Source organism: Sinohyriopsis cumingii, unplaced genomic scaffold, assembly GCF_028554795.1.
Source record: "Sinohyriopsis cumingii isolate HCF-2022 unplaced genomic scaffold, ASM2855479v2 utg002126l, whole genome shotgun sequence".
NCBI classification, from domain to species: Eukaryota; Metazoa; Mollusca; class Bivalvia; order Unionida; family Unionidae; genus Sinohyriopsis; species Sinohyriopsis cumingii.
This window is the reverse complement of record NW_028316134.1, coordinates 26,316-44,644: the sequence shown is the minus strand read 5'-3', so window position 1 is coordinate 44,644 and position 18,329 is coordinate 26,316. Positions and strand designations below refer to the sequence as shown.

General features: G+C 35.1%; 1 protein-coding gene across 11 annotated transcripts in view; it reads right to left on the bottom strand.

The window, feature by feature from the left end:
• The window catches only part of LOC149771073 (phosphatidylinositol-binding clathrin assembly protein LAP-like), a 157,051-nt gene extending 143,243 nt beyond the window's left edge, over positions 1–13,808 (bottom strand). For all 11 annotated transcript variants that reach the window (XM_089948848.1, XM_089948855.1, XM_089948852.1 and 8 more), the window contains exon 1: positions 13,538–13,808. In XM_089948848.1, coding sequence (XP_089804974.1) covers positions 13,538–13,667 — 130 coding nt within the window. In that variant the 5' untranslated portion in view covers positions 13,668–13,808. The remainder of the gene's footprint in view (positions 1–13,537) is intronic.
• Between the last annotated feature and the right edge of the window lie 4,521 nt (positions 13,809–18,329).

Genomic DNA, 18,329 nt, shown 5'->3' with positions numbered 1-18,329 from the left:
TCTGCTGGTAAATAGTATACACAGCAATAACTTGCTTTAATAATACTTTTGTAACCCATGCTAGCAAAAAGATTGTCACTTTGCACTCAAGTGAATTTGTTTTCAAATAATGACTTTTATTTGCGAGATACTGTCATATAGCTGACCTGGATATAATTCAATCTTGGTTATTTTGCACCTAACACAGTGACATGCATGAATGACTGCTGTCTTCAAGATATTAGTTGATTATTTTCCTCTCATTTGCGATTCTGTTGGATCCAGTTTCCACTTAGATAACGTACTCAAAGATCTGAGCACAACCAAACAATTTGTTTCTCAATGTTCTCAGTGTCAGTGAACAACGTGTCACATGTTATGGGATACGAACGATAGACGCTACAGTATGGAAGCCTATGCTATGTATACAGAGTTTGCGGATGTATTTTATTCTTTGATGCTCATGATGGAAAAACAGGAATCAATGATAACAATACAAGGTTAGTTCTTTCTTTTTATTATCAAATGAGCTTTTTCTTTATCTAATTCATAACAACATGCATGGTGGGGGGCACAAATTCAATACAAATTTATTTTGTTTCTTAAGTCTGGGGACATAATGACCTAGGTGAAAAAAGTTTCACCATAAGTTCTGGGGCAGGAAAAAAAATAATTATTCTATTGTGTCCCAATATAAATATGGTAAATACTGTAAATATGTTTTAACCCTTTACCTCATAGAGTGCATGACTTTTTAGCCCTTCTATATACAAAGTTACCCAGTGCAGTGCGCTAAAAATAGAACACCTGTTACCTATTTGACTCCATACACATAGGCCTGCCTGTTAACTGTTAAGCAGTGTAGTGTATGTTACGTTTAACAGTAATTTTAACTATTTTACACTTTTGGTATACATATATTATGCATGGAAAGATTCAAGTGTAAAATCCGATCTTTATAGCTGTATAATTATTTTTCATGGAAGAATTTTTTATGTGCTTTAAATTCTTGAGAGAACTCATTCACCATCAAGTCAGTGAAGCCGCATGACCAACCGTAACTGCCATTTCACATGCTCAAAATTTACAAGTTCTTTGCGTCTACATCACTAAATCATCTGAATTTGATAATTTATAAAAAAACTAATTGCTGCCTACGTCAATATCAGAGCCTTTACTTAAGTTATTGAAGCTTTCATAGTTTGATTCTAATCATGAAAACTCAATGAAATATCTACGACCTCCATGAGAATGGAGTAGAGGCGTCAAAAGGCACTGTATGTGAATGGAGTTGAGGCGTCCAAAGGTGCTTGCATGGGGTAAAGGGTTAAAATTAAAATTTAGAAGAAAAATTGTATTTTTACACATTCTATTCATACCAAACAGAAGCCCGTCAGAACCCCTCTATTGGGGGACTGGAATGGTCTTGCACCAGTACACAAAATGGCACAATGATAGGTCTAAGTAATCTGATTAAAAATTGTTACTCATTGGTCAACATATATATAGTACATGTGGTAAACAGATTCCCTTATTCTTGTAATAAAGACCTAAGACTGGACATTCACTGAGGTGTTATAAGTAATAAAGAAATCAAAGGTTGCACATAAAGGCCTCATGGTAGATTAGTTCAATAACTAATTGAGTTACCTTCTTTAAATAAAGTCTTTATTATTATTATTATGGCTCACAAGTCTTTGATTAAAACTTGGCGACTCTTTGGCAGATGTGAGATAAACAAGAGAGACCTATAGCAGATACAAAATTTGTCAACATATAATGAACAGCCAGTTCCTCGATAAAGGCAATTCTCACTACTGTCCATTTTTATCTTATGTGATGAGGGTATAGTAAGGTAACTTTCTACAAAATTGAGGTATTCAAGGTTTTTGCATAGTGCCAATTATCGTGCGCTTATCTTGTATACACTGGATGACCATAAGTTACTAGAACTGTATCACCGGTTTTATTTTGGAAAATGTCGGAACACAGAAGAGTACACTATTTTAAAAGTGCACCCATGAATTTCTATTTTTCAAAACATGGACATACCCGATGTTCTCAAGTAAAATCTGTCTTGTTAGAAGCAATATCACTGTAACGAATAGGTTAACCAGGTCTGTCATTTGATAACGTCAAATGATTTTATGGATCAATCAGATCACACGATTACCATATTTGTCGAGAAGTAAGAGATCGAATCTATGGTAGGTAATAAAACCAAAATATGAAGGATGTTAATATTGTTGTTTTCTGGTGACTTTCACAATTGACAGCAGTGCTCAAAGAAAACTATTTTAGACACAGACCCTGGGCTGATAACTTAAAAAACTCACAAGCCCTGATGGAAATTCCACATGCCCTGACTCCAATACTACAATTTCCACATGCCCAAAATTTGCCTTTTTAATACTGGCACACAACATTGTAATAGCTACAATCTGAATATAAATTCAATAGGGTTCAAAGAGGTTTGAAGGTAATGCAAGTCTCATTAGTGTTCATCGCTATGCCAGCATGCTTCACAAAGTAAAACTCCGTCAACCAAGATTTTGAAAATTATTTTTGTTTGGCTCAGTTGATAGCTAATCTAAATCGGCTTCAAAAATAAATTACACTTGAACACTATTCCGAGAGCTGAAATGATCATGCTTTGCAGTCTATATATGCAGTAAAATCTAACTTCAAAGAAACATGTCAAAAATATAATTCATATGGCTTAAACATTCTCATTCAAGCCAATAATGTGTAATATCTTTGGTTCTTGTACACACATTTATCATCTCTTTGATTTACCTATCATGGGTTGTTCCACTTCCCGATCCTACCTAAATCAGCACAATAGGCTCACCGATTACAGCCTTCAGACACATCTCACTAGCTAATGTCAGCCAATTAAGTAATATGTGAAATGATATGTGAATATGTGGGGCGGTTTAAACCCCACCTCTTTGTCTTTAATTGCTGCTATTTAAACTGCCCCAGGGATAGTTTTACATCAGCTCCAATCACGACTGTTTACCATTTATATGCCCTACATGTAATGGACATATAGTGAAAGTGGTTATTGGGGGGGGGGGGGGGGTAAAGATTACTGAAAATTGTTTTCTCTAAGCACGACCGTCAGGGGGTATGGGAGTATAAAATCACAATTTTAGTATGACACGTCATGCTTCAATCTGATTAAAATCAGATTTCAATTTCACGTGAGACAGGGGTGGTCTTATTTAGATTGCACCGTGTTATGGCAGGTATGTCAACATCCTGAAAATACATTAACACATTTCATCAGCGCGATCCATGTTTCTTCAGGCAAATTGACATTTGTTTTTCCAACAAGCCCGACAAGCACCTCACGTAGAATACAGGATGGGCCCAATCTAAAATTAAAGGGGCCATGGGTGTCAGGCTATTTGATATTTTAAGCACCAAGTTTTGTTTAGAATGTCAGTGGTTGACATGTACTTAATACTCATGCTGGTATGCCCACTAAAACCGACAATCCTGAAGCCACTATCATAACTTTTTTATGCTGACATATTAAATTTTGTGTTTGCTGTTCATTTCTTAGACACTATTAATGCTAGGATCATAAAATTGAGAGTGATGTCCATCTTTATTAGCACCACGCTGGTAAAACGAAACAAAAAAGCTCAATATACTCTAATATACACACTAATGTAAAAAGTGTCTATTATTCAGGATACACCCTGTAATCAAGTTTTATTACACTATGTATAACAGTGTACATGTATGTACAGGGTGCAAAGAATCAATCTGGTCATGAGCTAAGTACAAATACTTGACCTAAATCAGTAACAGGTGAAATGCAGTTCAGTGATCATTTGTTGCAAGGGTGTGGTACTAATGGACATGCATACAATCATTTAGCTTGACGATTTTAGTATGAAAATAACTTTTAAATACTAAATGTAACCTAAGCAAGTGTGAAATATGGGCCACTCTGACCTACTTTTGTGAGAGGGTATGGTACTCACGAAGCTCAATCTTCTCACCATATTTCAGGACTCCAGGTACAACAGTATGCATACAGTGTGCTACACACCTGAGCAACTGTAAATGCAAACACTTAATAAAGAATGTACAACTAATAAACAAAATTAACCCCCTTATCCCCTACCACAGATGGCATGTGCTAAGAAATGTGCTCCAAATGGTTTCCTGGAAGCTAAAAAGAAAAATAAGATTCAGATCTACAAAGGTTGTAGCCTGTATGTATGTGTATGTTTTATCTGTGCTGATGCTGACACAGATGCCAATGCCTCCACTTTGTAATGGTAAGCAAGAGAGAGAAAAAAAGCAACCCAAAATATTCAGCAGAGTAGTATTATCTCCACACTCTCTACCTCCTCCCCCCAGTATTATGCTAGAAGATAAATTTAAATTTGTATACAGTTATAGGAGACATTACTCGTACATACAAGCATGTCTGGATATGCAGGATCACTCCCCCACACCATCTCCTCTTCAAAAAGGATGTGGATAATAATGACTGATTAGGACTAGGACAAAGGTGAATGCACATGGTAATAATCTATGATATTGTATTATAGAAATGTAACATGCAGACTGATCTATTTAGTAGTGTTTATATCAGTCTATCTTTCTGAAGTAAATATCTAAACCAGTATTACCTGGTTTATTATCAATCTTGCGTCATTTGCCAAGACAAAGTTCAGAGGATACAATCGATAAGGTGATACTAAAACTTAATTTAATCAAAATATGAAATCAAGTGACCCTGACCCAAAGGCTAATCAAAATGGGAGAGCACATAACATGGACATTCCATGTACATGAATGTATATATTATAACCCAAATTAACCATAAACTCCAGATTTTTCATTTCCTGTAACATTTAGTTTTGAAGAAATTTTTTAAAATATTGGGAGTTTATTGTTGAAATTTACTGCTAAAAGATTTTTTCACCCCAGATGAATAGGGCCAAGCTCGCCAAGAGTATACACTGCTGTTTGTCTGATACTGGAGATAAACCGCAAAGTAATTAGAAACTTTTCCTTTCGGGACAGGTATAATACAGTTAAACCTATCTAATATTCATCTCAGAGAAGACAGGCACCTTTTCTGACAGACATTTTCCAAAACCCAACATAATACTTTTATGTAGTATCAACATACTGTACCTATAAAAGTCAATATACCAGTGCCCCAGATAACTTTTGGACCTATTTGGTATTTCACTAAAATTACAATTGAGTGAAATTAGATTTTTACTAAACTAATTTGGAATTTTTCAATTTTAAATGATAATTACAATAGGAACACAGTTTTTGCAACCTTTTCTCTGTATCACTTGCATATACATCAATTACTTCCAAGCATGGTAATGATCAACTCCATAAAGCACATGATTCTTATGAAAACTTGTTCCATCACAATTTTGATTTATACAGTTTGATTCAAGAAATTTATCAATTTTATCTAAAAGAAAGTTTCCCGCTACTGATATTGATGATGGACTTCTCATTTGGCTGTGAAAAGCTAAGAATTTTTCAATAGAATTTTATTCAATGCAGATTTTCTCCTTCAATATCCCTGACATTGTTAGCATGGAGTTTCAAATCAAATGGAGTTTCATTAGTAACAAGGTCGCCAATTGCATGGGCAAATCAATGTTTTCAAGTATTAGATGTGATGGAGTTCATATCCTTGATAATCTCAACAAGTCCATAAATTGTGTGTGTGTGTGATTTTGATTTTTAACAATGCTTTAACAATTTTTCAGTCATATCACTATGTTGTCTGTAGTGTGGCAGTTTACAGTGGTGCCTAGCACTGAGGCATCACGTCACAGATATGTAGCGTGATGTCCCACCCAGTCACATCATCATGACACCAGGCCGTCCAGTTCTAACCCTAACCTGTTAATGCTGAGTGCCAAGCGAGGCAGATGTTAGTACCATTTTTGTAAGTCTTTGGTATGACTCGGGGACCAAACCCACAACCTCCCGCTTCTGAATCAGATGCTCTAACCACTAAACCACTGGAGCGGTAGTAAGATTTAAGATTAGAAATTCCCAAATGCTAAATTAAGTAAGAAATTAATTTCAAAGTATTTGTTTATAAGCTAATTAATCAAAATTACACAACAAATATTAAACTCTGTTTTATGCACTTTACACCTACTTAAAAAGCTACGAAATTGGCAACAAATGACAACAAATCTAAATGTTTGGCTATAATATTATGGTTACTGTATATCATGCAAACTCCACCATTAAAGAGTGTCCCCTGTATATAAAGAAAACCTTTAATCATTGAGATAGGGGAGCTAGATACTACTAATGATTTTCTTAACCTCTTAATGACCTTCAACATTCCACTGTACCAAGAAATAGCAGTTACAGCAACACTACCCTTTATGTAGAGTGCATGGAAATAAAATATCTTATCAATTTAATTAATTGGTGGAATAAGTTCAAGAGCTGAGGTCCAATTGATTGGAAACACCTTTTCATTTGGCTGGGAACAGAAAGCTAGGCCTCCTGTGATAAATGAAAGCCTTCTAGATCAGTATATGATATATACCTACATGTAAAATAATCTCTGCATATATATATATATATATATATATATATATATATATATATACACACACACACACATGCATATATAACCCCAATCTGCACATTGCATTAAAAAAAAATCAGGGGTTACAAGAATATAAAGATACACTGCATCAAGCCAGATCTGCCATCACATATTGCACCAAACAATCATAGTCTATGCATAGGACAATTAGAGCCTATGCACAGGAATATCAGTCTATGCACTGAACCTTAATCTATGCATAGGATGATCATTCAATGCACCAAACAATCAGAGTTTATGCAGCACAAGTTCAGAGCCTATGAAACTGACAATCACAATCTATGCACATGAGTAGAGACCAATTTTCAGGTGCAATATGCTATGATCTATACCAGTCTATTTTGGTCACTATTGTTCACGAATAAATGTTAGTACTGAGCTAAATGAATAATATAGGTTATATGTGGCCGGCCAGTATGTGGTGGAAGAATTGAGGAAGAACCCTGTAAATTCCTGGGAAGAACCAGCAGAACTTCTTTTTCAAAACAATTATTTAGAGAAACAATAACATCAAAATGCAGTTTGGGTGAGGGTTACGCATTATTATTGTACAGCTTTTACTTTTCATGTTGAAGAAAACTCTGCCATCAAAGTGATTTCCTCCTCCCCCAGAGTGGAAAATTGTCAAAAAGACATGGTCCAGTCATGGACCACACATGCTCATGAACATAAAAGTTATCTTTTTCCTTGCAGATGATTGTGCCAGGACACAGGTAAGTACTGCATAATAAAAAGTTAAATAGCAGCAATATCATGCCTTTTGCTCTTGTAAAGCTGAATTTGTCAGGTGGATAGGTTGATGTGGTAAACTGACTAAACACAGAAAAATTAAATGCAATCACCACATGAGGGAGAGATCAAAATTGCAGAATGTTTTATGAGGGAGAGATCAAAATTGCAGAATGTTTTTGCCTCTCTGGGTCACAAGCTGTGCCATACCTAAAAGTTCCAGAGAAAAAATGTAAGTGTGTTATGTAAGTGTGCTGTGCAAATGAATGGAAGTAAAAGGTAGTGTGGAATCGTCAAAATGCCATCATGACATCCTCCAACGAAGAATGATTAAGACAGACCCGTGAGGCAGCAACAGCTCGAACCTGGTGGGCTTTTAGTTTCATAAGAGAAAGTCTCTATCAGCAAGTGACTGAAAATTCATGATTACACATTGAATGCTGAATATTAATGGACCCCTTAAGGGAAAAGAAAGGATGTTTTCTACCATGTGTGTGCATAAAGAGTTATTCTAAGGAAACCAGACTGACGTTAGCAAGCAAGGTAATCAATAGTGATACATATAGGTGATCAGACAATGCACCTGTCACATCTAGAAGTGCCATGATTCAATCTATGTGATCCCATGAGACCCAGACTAAGTTCTGGTTCATGAGGAGGTTCATTCCCACATTTACAAAGTCCAAAGATGCAATGAACTCCAACTTTTTGAAGTTAGGTATGAAACCCAACCAGTTAAAGTAGATTAACAAGAGAATTCATCCTTAAGGAAGGACTGAACCCGAACATTGTGGTATCAGTAATTGGAGGTAAGATGCAACTACTCCCATAACTAGTGAATCTAAGATTTTGAGTTCAGAAGCAATTCTGAATGGCAGAACCTGGAATTGAAAAACTCCTTGGTCCAAGCAAACCTTGATACACTGAAAATGTAAAGAAAAAATTGAGAAGTGCAAATTGGTATCCAGAAAGTCAATGGAGACCACCCAATCTGACAGACATTGTGTTCCAGATTGAGAAGGTCTTCTCCATATCTGAAAGTTACTCCAGAAGAATTTGTTTAAATGGGGTAGATTCGATAAGAATAGGAGCACTATGTACCATTTCCTGTACTTCTCTTCATGGTGAGATGTGGCCCTATGTATTCTTGAGATTCTGTTGACCGGTCAACTATTTTGTCTCCTCTTGATAGGTCACCAGTGACTGGTCTGGCAAGACATATGTCAGAGCCTGGTTTGTTATCAAACATTAAGGCGCAGTACTGCTCCTCCCACTTGAAAGGGTGCGACAGTACCCTGGGATGAGCAGTTCCCTTCCACCTTCGCAGAAGGCAGCAAAATCCTATCTTGAGCGAGTAGTGCACTTCCTTCCCAACATAAAGTAGCATCACACTGTGAATGCTAGGAAGTGTTCAACTTCTTACTATCAAGTAGTGTCAAAATACTCAACTCAAACATTCATTCCTTCTTACATCGCCTTACCCGTCTTCAAAGAGGCTGGTCCCATAAGCTCCTAGTATCTGGGAGTATTCTTCAGAGGTGAATAACTAATCCTCTTACAGTCAGTTTCTTTGGTCTCTGTAGGCGAAACACCTACAAATTCAGATGCGAGACTGACATTTCCTCTGCCATCTATACAAACATCTGGAATAGGCTCGATTCCAGATTTAATTAGTCCATATTGTTCAGAAGTATAGTCACTTTTAGGTATATACTTTGAACATTAAAGATGCCAACTGGTATCCTGGTACCTGGTACCCAAATGTTGATAATAACCTGGGTAATAAAATGAGCCATAGGGCACCCAATTACCATGTATAAATTTTCTGCAAGTGCTTGTAAAAGACGGCACTCATTTTAATTTTCAAGTAAACAATCCTTTTGACTGAGCTGCAAATACACCTACTTTTTCAGTGCCAAGCACATGTCCGTCTCTTCCAGGAACTAATTTACCTTAATCCCAATGCTGTTTTCTCACGTGACAAGTCTCTGATTGAGCCATGTTATACAATGGCAAGTAATAGAAGGTGGTTATTTGATCTTGCCACACAACTGACATACGTGTTTAGTTGCAACATTCAATAGATTTCACCAATTGTATGATCAAAGTGTTAGTTACAAAGCTCAAGCTCAGTCTCTAAATAAGCGTCCACAAATAACAGGGTGGCCAAGGAAAGGGGAAAGGGAGTCGAAAAATATTTATTACTAGGCCTTGACAATTTACTAGAACATTTCAACTTTATCAGAAAATGAGGACGAATCCTTGAACTTTGTAACAGATGACATTAGATAGTGATATTTATATGACACTGAATGAAAAAAATTTTTTGACTTAACTTCAGGTTTTAACTGCAACTTAACTGCAATTTCCCTTTAAACAGGTACCAAATGGTTAGGACTTACGTGTACCTGGTACAAGTTTTCTACAATTTTTACAGCTTTATTAGGCAGTCTGTGTGAGTGCCCCATGGACCCTTCTTGTAGCCACTTTCCCCTAACCTGTCTTGACATTGTTCTTTGAAAAAAAGTTATCTCAAGGAAGATAATAATGATGGCACTCCCTCTACAGATACTGTGTACTTCTGTGACAATGACAAGTTTAAGGCAATGTTTACATTTGCAACATGCAAAATGGAGACAATGCTGGCATACCGCTATGATACTTTCATGTACTGTGGCTGAAATGCCTTTGGATGTTGTACTTCTCAAAACTGTACCTGATTTAAGTGCACAGCTAACCAAAATGGCTGGTCCCATGTGCTAACAAAAACCAGCCTGAATTATTCAACAGTACTCTTCAGTAGTTCTTAAAATCTGAAAAAAGAATTTTACCAGACTAGGCTATAAAAACTTTAGAAATTGGAATGAGGGAATTACCAAATATTTAAAAAGTAAAAAAAAGTTATCAGCTCTTTTTGGGTTGTTTTTATTATTAAATTAACAATCACCTTTGAAGTCCAGAAAGTGAAAATGACCGAGCTGGTAGTTTTTGTATAAGGTGCACATCTTAAGTAAGGTCAAGCTGTATACTCTATAACCCAAAGTAAGGTCAAGCTGTATACTCTATAACCCAAATATCGCCCTCAATCATACACAAATATAAAGGGAATTAGGCATTCTTTCAACTCATTAACCCTGCATGCCACATTTACATGTCATGAGGATGTACCTAACTTACAAGCATAGTGGATTAGCATTAATTTTGAGCCCTGAAAACAACATTCATGTGAACCTTGAGACAAAGATGGTCTCTCCTGTCGCTTATTGAAATCTCCTACATACTTCAAATTATTTTTTCCTTTTTAATTCCAAAAAAAAGAGACTTTTACCATGGTTTTATTAAATCATGATCCTTTAATTTTTAATTTGACAGACGATAACCTAACATTAATCACTGGATTATAATATGTGTGATCATTAATAATTTTTAAAGGGTTAAAGACATTAACCCATATAGTGCTAGTTGCGACAATTATCACGTGTTTCTGGTCGATGTCTTGTAGTACTTGTCGCAACTTAGGTCGTTTTCCAGGTAAGCAACAATGTACGCATCCTATTACTTCAACTAGCCATGACTGCTTGTAAAACTACATTTAACTGGTTTATAGAGGCCCGGAACAAGCATTCTGTTGTACTTTACATTGCATTTAGCAAAGAAGTTTTACAAATACTCGCTTTTGAGCACGTGGTACCTGGAAAAAATTTTAATGGCTGACAGTGAATACGATGGTGATTTGTTGCAACAAATACTGGCTTCTGACAGTGATGATGCCAATGATTTTGAAGGATTTGAGGAGGATGAAATTACTGGAGCTGGCGAAGTGTTGTTGGAAATACACAGGAGTGATTTTAAGCCAGGATTTGACGTGGAACTGGAGTCTGATATATATGCTGGCTGGAGGAGAAAAGATGGCATGCCTGTCAACCCCCATTCACTGGTAATTCAAAATTAACTGTTGAGATGGCGAATACTGAACCTATGGACTATTTAAGACTTTTTTTGTTGACAAGTTAATGCATCTGATAGTAGATCAAACAAATCATTATGCAGATCAAAGAGTTCATGGGGTAGACTTGAAGGAGAACAGTCGCATGAAGAAATAGCAGCCTGTCACACCTGAGCAGTCAAAACTTGTTCGCACTGATTATAGCAATGGGTTTGGTACATAAATCTGATCTCGATTCCTACTGGGTTACTGATGATGTGATATCAACCCCATAATTCAGCACAAAAAAATGAGTATGGGATAGATTTCTACTATTCTAAGCAATTTACACCTGGCAGACAACGGACAACAAGAACTATCAAGGTGACCCTTTACACAAGATCTGCCCAATGATTAAAAAAAAAAATTAAGCATTTGCTGAGGTTTATTCACCATATATGAACCTCAGTTTTGATGTTATTAGAATAAATAACAAGTTCAAAATTTTCATGAACATTTATTACTAACTCTGGGGGTCTAAACTTACCTCTGACATTCATAGAGTGGATGTTTACAAAACTTACCTTTTCTTTACCTTTAATTTTCACAATTTAGATATAACATTGTGACAGATATTACATGTACATGGTTGAACTACTAAAGAATATAATATTTCTTAGATATATTTGAACTTTTCCATCAAAAAACAAACAAAAATACAGATGAAATATAATTATAGCTTGTCTATTTGCCTGTATTTGCACCTGTACATGCAAATGTGTTATACTTACACATGTGCCTTGATGCTAATCTTAACGTTTAGACATCAGCCATCATTTTTCATATAAGGTTTGTTTATCAATTGGGTATATTTGTTTAAATACATGCAATTTAAAACTGTGCAGTTTTCTTTTTTTTTCTCAAACAATTCAGCACTGAGGGATCTTGTACTACAAACAATATAGCACCTTAAGGGTTAATAGATTATGGTTAACAGATCATTTTTTATCAGTGTTTAACATGTGTCAATATCTAGATATCCATGATCTCCCAATAATACAACTCTCAAACCTAAATAAGCAATGAAAACTGGAATTTCAATGGCGAGAATCAAGTCCAAAGGGACATCAATATACATTCTGACATGCCTATAAAGTCTATTTTAAGCGGGACTTCACAAATTTGACCTAGCTAGCACCCATCCTCAGAAGTTCTGACAGGCGGTTCTTCAACCTCAATCACAGACAGGAAATAAATTTCTGATAGATTCTGTAGAATTGCATTAATATTGTCCCATTCCAATGCAGTCATTGACAGGACAGTTTTCATTCCATGGAAAATTCTGGATAACTTCTGAGGAAAACTGGATCCAGGAACAATATATCTCCTTCATGATAACATGGAGAATGATGAGGACTGCCACAAACATAATCCAGACAATGACCTCTTAGAAGAGGCTACAAATGATTGTGGTATATACAAGGAAAGTATGAAAGACAACAAGATACTTTAAAGAACTTATGTGATGACATGTACATGTTTTAACATTTCAAAAATGAACACTTATTCAGTACTTGTAACTTTTGTCCATTTGCATTCTAACTATCGGGTCAATGAAAATCCTCCCTCTTCTGAAATTAAAGCTCCTGGTCGAATTTTGCAAATCTGCATTGTTACGAACATGACTGGAGGTGCTGGAAAAAAACAGCTACTCCAATGACAGATAAAGGATCAACTGTACAATATAATAGTAATATCAATGTTTTATTTCATAAGCACATTATAAACAAGAGACACTTTTTGCTGAGTATGTCATTTATTTGGATAGAATGTAAAACACTCTGACACAATTTAATCTAAACAAAAATTGAACAATTCCTTTAACAGAGGGTGGGAACGGACGAACGGATGGACATAGCAAACGCCGAAGTAAACGCTATATAGAGGATCCTGCACGGCTGGCTCTGTATAAAATAACAATCAGAGCGTACAATTCTTTGAACACCAAGAAAACCATCCAAAAATTATACGCGACAGGACCAACTATATTTTGTCCACGTGTAAAGAATTATTTATATGTGCTGTCAGGGGAAGACAACCATAGACTACTGTCAATCTCAATACACAATTTGAACCGTCCCACTTTGCCACTCCGGACTTTGAAATAATTTCATACAATAACTGATCTCAATATGACAAAATACCATGCAAGTAAACAATAAATTACAGACTCATTATGACAATTTTAAACAATAAGTATATATACGTACAATCTAAGTGCTTCTTTTTTGGTCCCATGACTTCTTCTGTCGTAGCTTTACACACAGACTTCGCCAGACCCTGGCCGGCGATACTATGTTTCGCCGCTGTTACGCGGTCCATAATACTTTGTCCCGACATTTTACCTTCTGAAAGTCACTCTCATAAAAGTGAAGTCTGTCTACAGGGCCTTAAGACCCCCACTCATTCGTAAACGAAGCTGTCAAATGTTAAAGGAAGGGGTGGATGTCTCGCCGATAGCTAAAATGGCGAACTGAAGGACAAAATTATGAATCACGTGATCTAGGGATCCTTCATTAATTTGGTACTGTAAATGAGCAACTATAAATATAATAAATTATTATTATTATTATTATTATTATTATGTTCTGAGTCAGTCGTGCAACATATATTTTAAAATCTGCAAACAATTTATTGTGCAAATATTTGTAACAAGGAAATGTACATGATCAGGTGGGTATAGGTGGTATTATCTAATAGTATTAAGTATAATATCCACGTGTCATGATGATTGATATCTAAAAGTATATTTCATATATAGTAAGTGAAGCCCGTTCTTTTATTTCGCAAAGCAAATTTTGTCACCTTGATTCGAAAGAAGACTTCATTAACAATATTGTATATGTATAGTTATATTTATATCTCACTGTGATATATAATCCAAATAACAAATTCAGCCTTTGTATTCACGGACTTATAAAATATACATGCGATATGATTTCACGAAGTTTAAATAAATGTTTGTTTTTTTGACATTTTCTAAAGCATTCGTCAGAAGATCAAAACAAGCAGCGAACGAGCTAGCAATAAGGCCGATTAAAAAGGTCCGAATATGATTTTCCTGGGTTAAAATCAAGACGAATATGAAAATTAAATGCATTATCCATCAACCAGTAATTATTAAATAAAAATGTCACATTAAATTATTATAATTAAAAAAAATGAAGAGAATTGTCATATTTTAAATCTGAGGGGGAGGCGTTTGGTGTTTTACTGCACAGTGCACTTTGAATGTTGTATTGTGCCACATGTATGAAGAATACATATTCTGGGCCAGCTTTTGAAATATTATTTCAAGTTTTATCTTTTTTATATTTTATTTTGCTACCCTCGATCAGTCGCTCCGCGGCTTGCTCTTCCGCAGCTGTTCAACCTATTTGCTTCGTAAACGTTATGTCATACAAATGAACCTCAATATACTCCATACAACAAGGAGGAAGAAAAGTAAATGTATAAGTTTAGCAATCAAACGGAAGAGAAAACAATGTTTGGCATGTATTTTGAGGATATTTGGCAGATTACATAAGTTATCCATGCAGTTGTGATATAACCGTGTAAATGTGTTCTAACAGTTCATGTAACTACCAACGTGGTGTATAAAAAATAAAAAAAATCGGGAGGGGGTATTACAGCTGCTGATTAACAGGATGCAACAATTTTACAAAAGACAGACGAAGAAGGAGAAGATGTGAACGTTAGTAATAATTATATATTCAAGAAGGACAATTGTGGTGAAAGTCTATTACTCCGGACGACAGGAAATAAGTGTAATGATTCAACAGATATATGTTGTTGTTGTTGTTGTTATAGGGTTTAACGCCATTTTTCAGCACACGATAGGCTATACATGGCGGCCAGTATTAATGGTGGAGGAAGAACCTGGGAAAACCTAGGAAAGAATCACTGACCCATGAGAAGTTACTGGCAAGCTTTCTCACATACCCACATTGGCTGAATCCGAGACTCGAACCCACGCAGACAGAGGTGAGATGGCAGTGATCCGTAACGGAGAGCGCTGTAGACCACTCGGCCACTCGGGGACCCTCAACAGATATAGAGCGTAGGTACTGATACACAAGCTTTTATAAAAACACTTATGGTTGAAAACACTGTGTAATTTACCTTTTTAAGTAGACAATTAACTAGCTAAATCCGATTTTTTTTCTGGGAGACCTTTTTTCTTTTCATTCTTTTTGCTACCAGAAAATATTTTAGTAATGTTGTAAATACAAGCAAAGTGATGCAAGAAACAGCGATGTTATGTTATTATTAATAATTCAATTAAAGCTTATTTAGGCCGCCAATGGTACCATACAATGGGCTAAAACTCTTAACAAAATTTTAAACGTATCAACAAATGTGCCTGTATTATATTTATCACCACTGCTATAAATATTCAACAAAAGATAAACTCAAGAGATACATGAATTAAAAAGTAATAGGGAAACAATACAAAATAAACATTCAACAAAAGATAAGCTCAGAGATACATGAATTAGAAAGTAATAGGAACACAGTAACAAATAAACATTCAACAAAAAGATAAACTCAGAGAGACATAAATTAAAAAGTAATAAGAAACAATAACAAATAAAATCTAAGGAAAAATAAATCAATTTACAATGACTGCTGTACTAGTAAAGAAAGTTTCAAGAATTAAAAACACAAGAACGATAAAGCAGTTCAAAACATAGTTATTTTAAGGGTGTTGTTGTACAAGTAGAAGATAAGACAAATACTACCATTAATTATTTCTCACACTTGTAAAGAAAGAAAGATTAAACAGCATCAACCAAACAGTTAGATGAAAATAAAAACAGAAACGGATGAGTGAAAGTATTGTCAGATTACGAGAACTACATATGATTTCTCTATTACTGACTTAGATGAGCAAAACACTAAAAGATCAGCCTCTAACAGTTTTATCGTTGACATTACTTCCTGGAACATTAATAGATCCGACTCTCACAGTTTTAACATTGATATTACTTCCTGGAACACTAAAAGATCAGACTCTCACAGTTTTAACATTGACATTACTTCCTGGAACACTAATAGATCAGACTCTCACAGTTTTAACATTGACATTACTTCCTGGAACATTAATAGACCCGACTCTCACAGTTTTAACATTGGCATTACTTCCTGGAACACTAAAAGATCAGACTCTAACAGTTTTAACATTGACATTACTTCCTGGAACACTAAAAGATCAGACTCTCACAGTTTTAACATTGATATTACTTCCTGGAACATTAAAAGATCACACTCTAACAGTTTTAACATTAACATTACTTCCTGGGACATTAATAGATCAGACTCTCACAGTTTTAACATTGGCATTACTTCCTGGAACACTAAAAGATCAGACTCTAACAGTTTTAACATTGACATTACTTCCTGGAACATTAATAGACCCGACTCTCACAGTTTTAACGTTGGCATTACTTCCTGGAACACTAAAAGATCAGTCTCTAACAGTTTTAACATTGGCATTACTTCCTGGAACACTAAAAGATCAGACTATAACAGTTTTAACATTGACATTACTTCCTGGAACATTAATAGATCAGACTCTCACAGTTTTAACATTGGCATTACTTCCTGGAACACTAAAAGATCAGACTCTAACAGTTTTAACATTGACATTACTTCCTGGAACACTAAAAGGTCAGACTCCAACAGTTTTAACATTGACATTACTTCCTGGAACTTTAAAATTCAGAGAGCGAAGTGAACAAGTCCGAACACCTAGCAAAGAAAATAAGACGGAGAACTAGCAAATAATGCCGGTATTCCACAACGAAGTACAGACATATTAGATAAAAAGTAAAACAATTAAATAAAGGTTTTGACAAGGAATGAATATTTACAACCGAACAGATCTTTTTAAAACAGATCATGAAAAGAAACATATTGTAACCAATACTAGCATAAATAAAAAGAAGTTTAGCATTAAATGAAAGAATCGATAGAATAGAAGAAAATGAGACATATCCAAGGCTGAAATAAACATAATAATGAGTAAAAAGAATATTACATGAAATACTATAATAAATCAAAATAAAATTAACACAAACGGACTAGAAGAAAAATTAGATGTATATTGTTTGATGTACCTAAAGAGAGTTTTAGGACTGTTGGAAAGTAAACCATTTAATATTAAAACGGCTAACGTATTAGCTATTCTAATCGACTTGTTGGAAATAATTAAGGCTAAAATTACTCCTCAAAACTATTTATAAACTCTGCTTTTCTCCACCACGTCTTGCTGAATGCATGTTGCATACAATATATGCCTTTCATCAGTGTGTTATTCAACTGAAGAAGTTCTCTTCAATGACCATCTTTTCAAACTCGTGTTACGATTAAATGGTCTTAAACTAAGTAACAGTAAAGAACGAAACCAATAGGTTTTGTGAATTCAACAAATGTGTTTCCATAGAATACAAAGTGGAAATTTAAACGAACTTACAGTATTGTGAATTAAACCTCAAATAGTTCTCCAAGTGCTATCACAACTCAAAAAGTATAAAGTGTTCAAAACGAAATCCAATCTTAAATGATGTGCAATTATTCTTAAATGTGTTGTAAGCTAACAATATTGATATATCACAATGATATGTCCCAAATTGTCTTTGAATGAATTCACAATAATGACAAAATAGTAATTTAGTCCTAAAGGTAACGACGCACTTTGCAATTCTAATGAATACTATAAATAATTAAAACCTAGCAAAGAATTATAACTTTACACAACTAAAATTGATTCCACAAAATATTGATATTAAGATAGAAACAAATATCTGTGATTCAGACAACCCATGACAGAGAACACGAAGCAGGATGGGAGTCAAACGTTAATTTCCAGATCATTCTAAGTTGTGAACAAGGTCAGGTCTGTTGCTTAAATGTTAGCAGAAAACAAGACCAATATCAGATAGACCATGAACTTCCAAAGAAAAAACCAATGTCCTTAACTCGGATCCAAGAAAACATGTT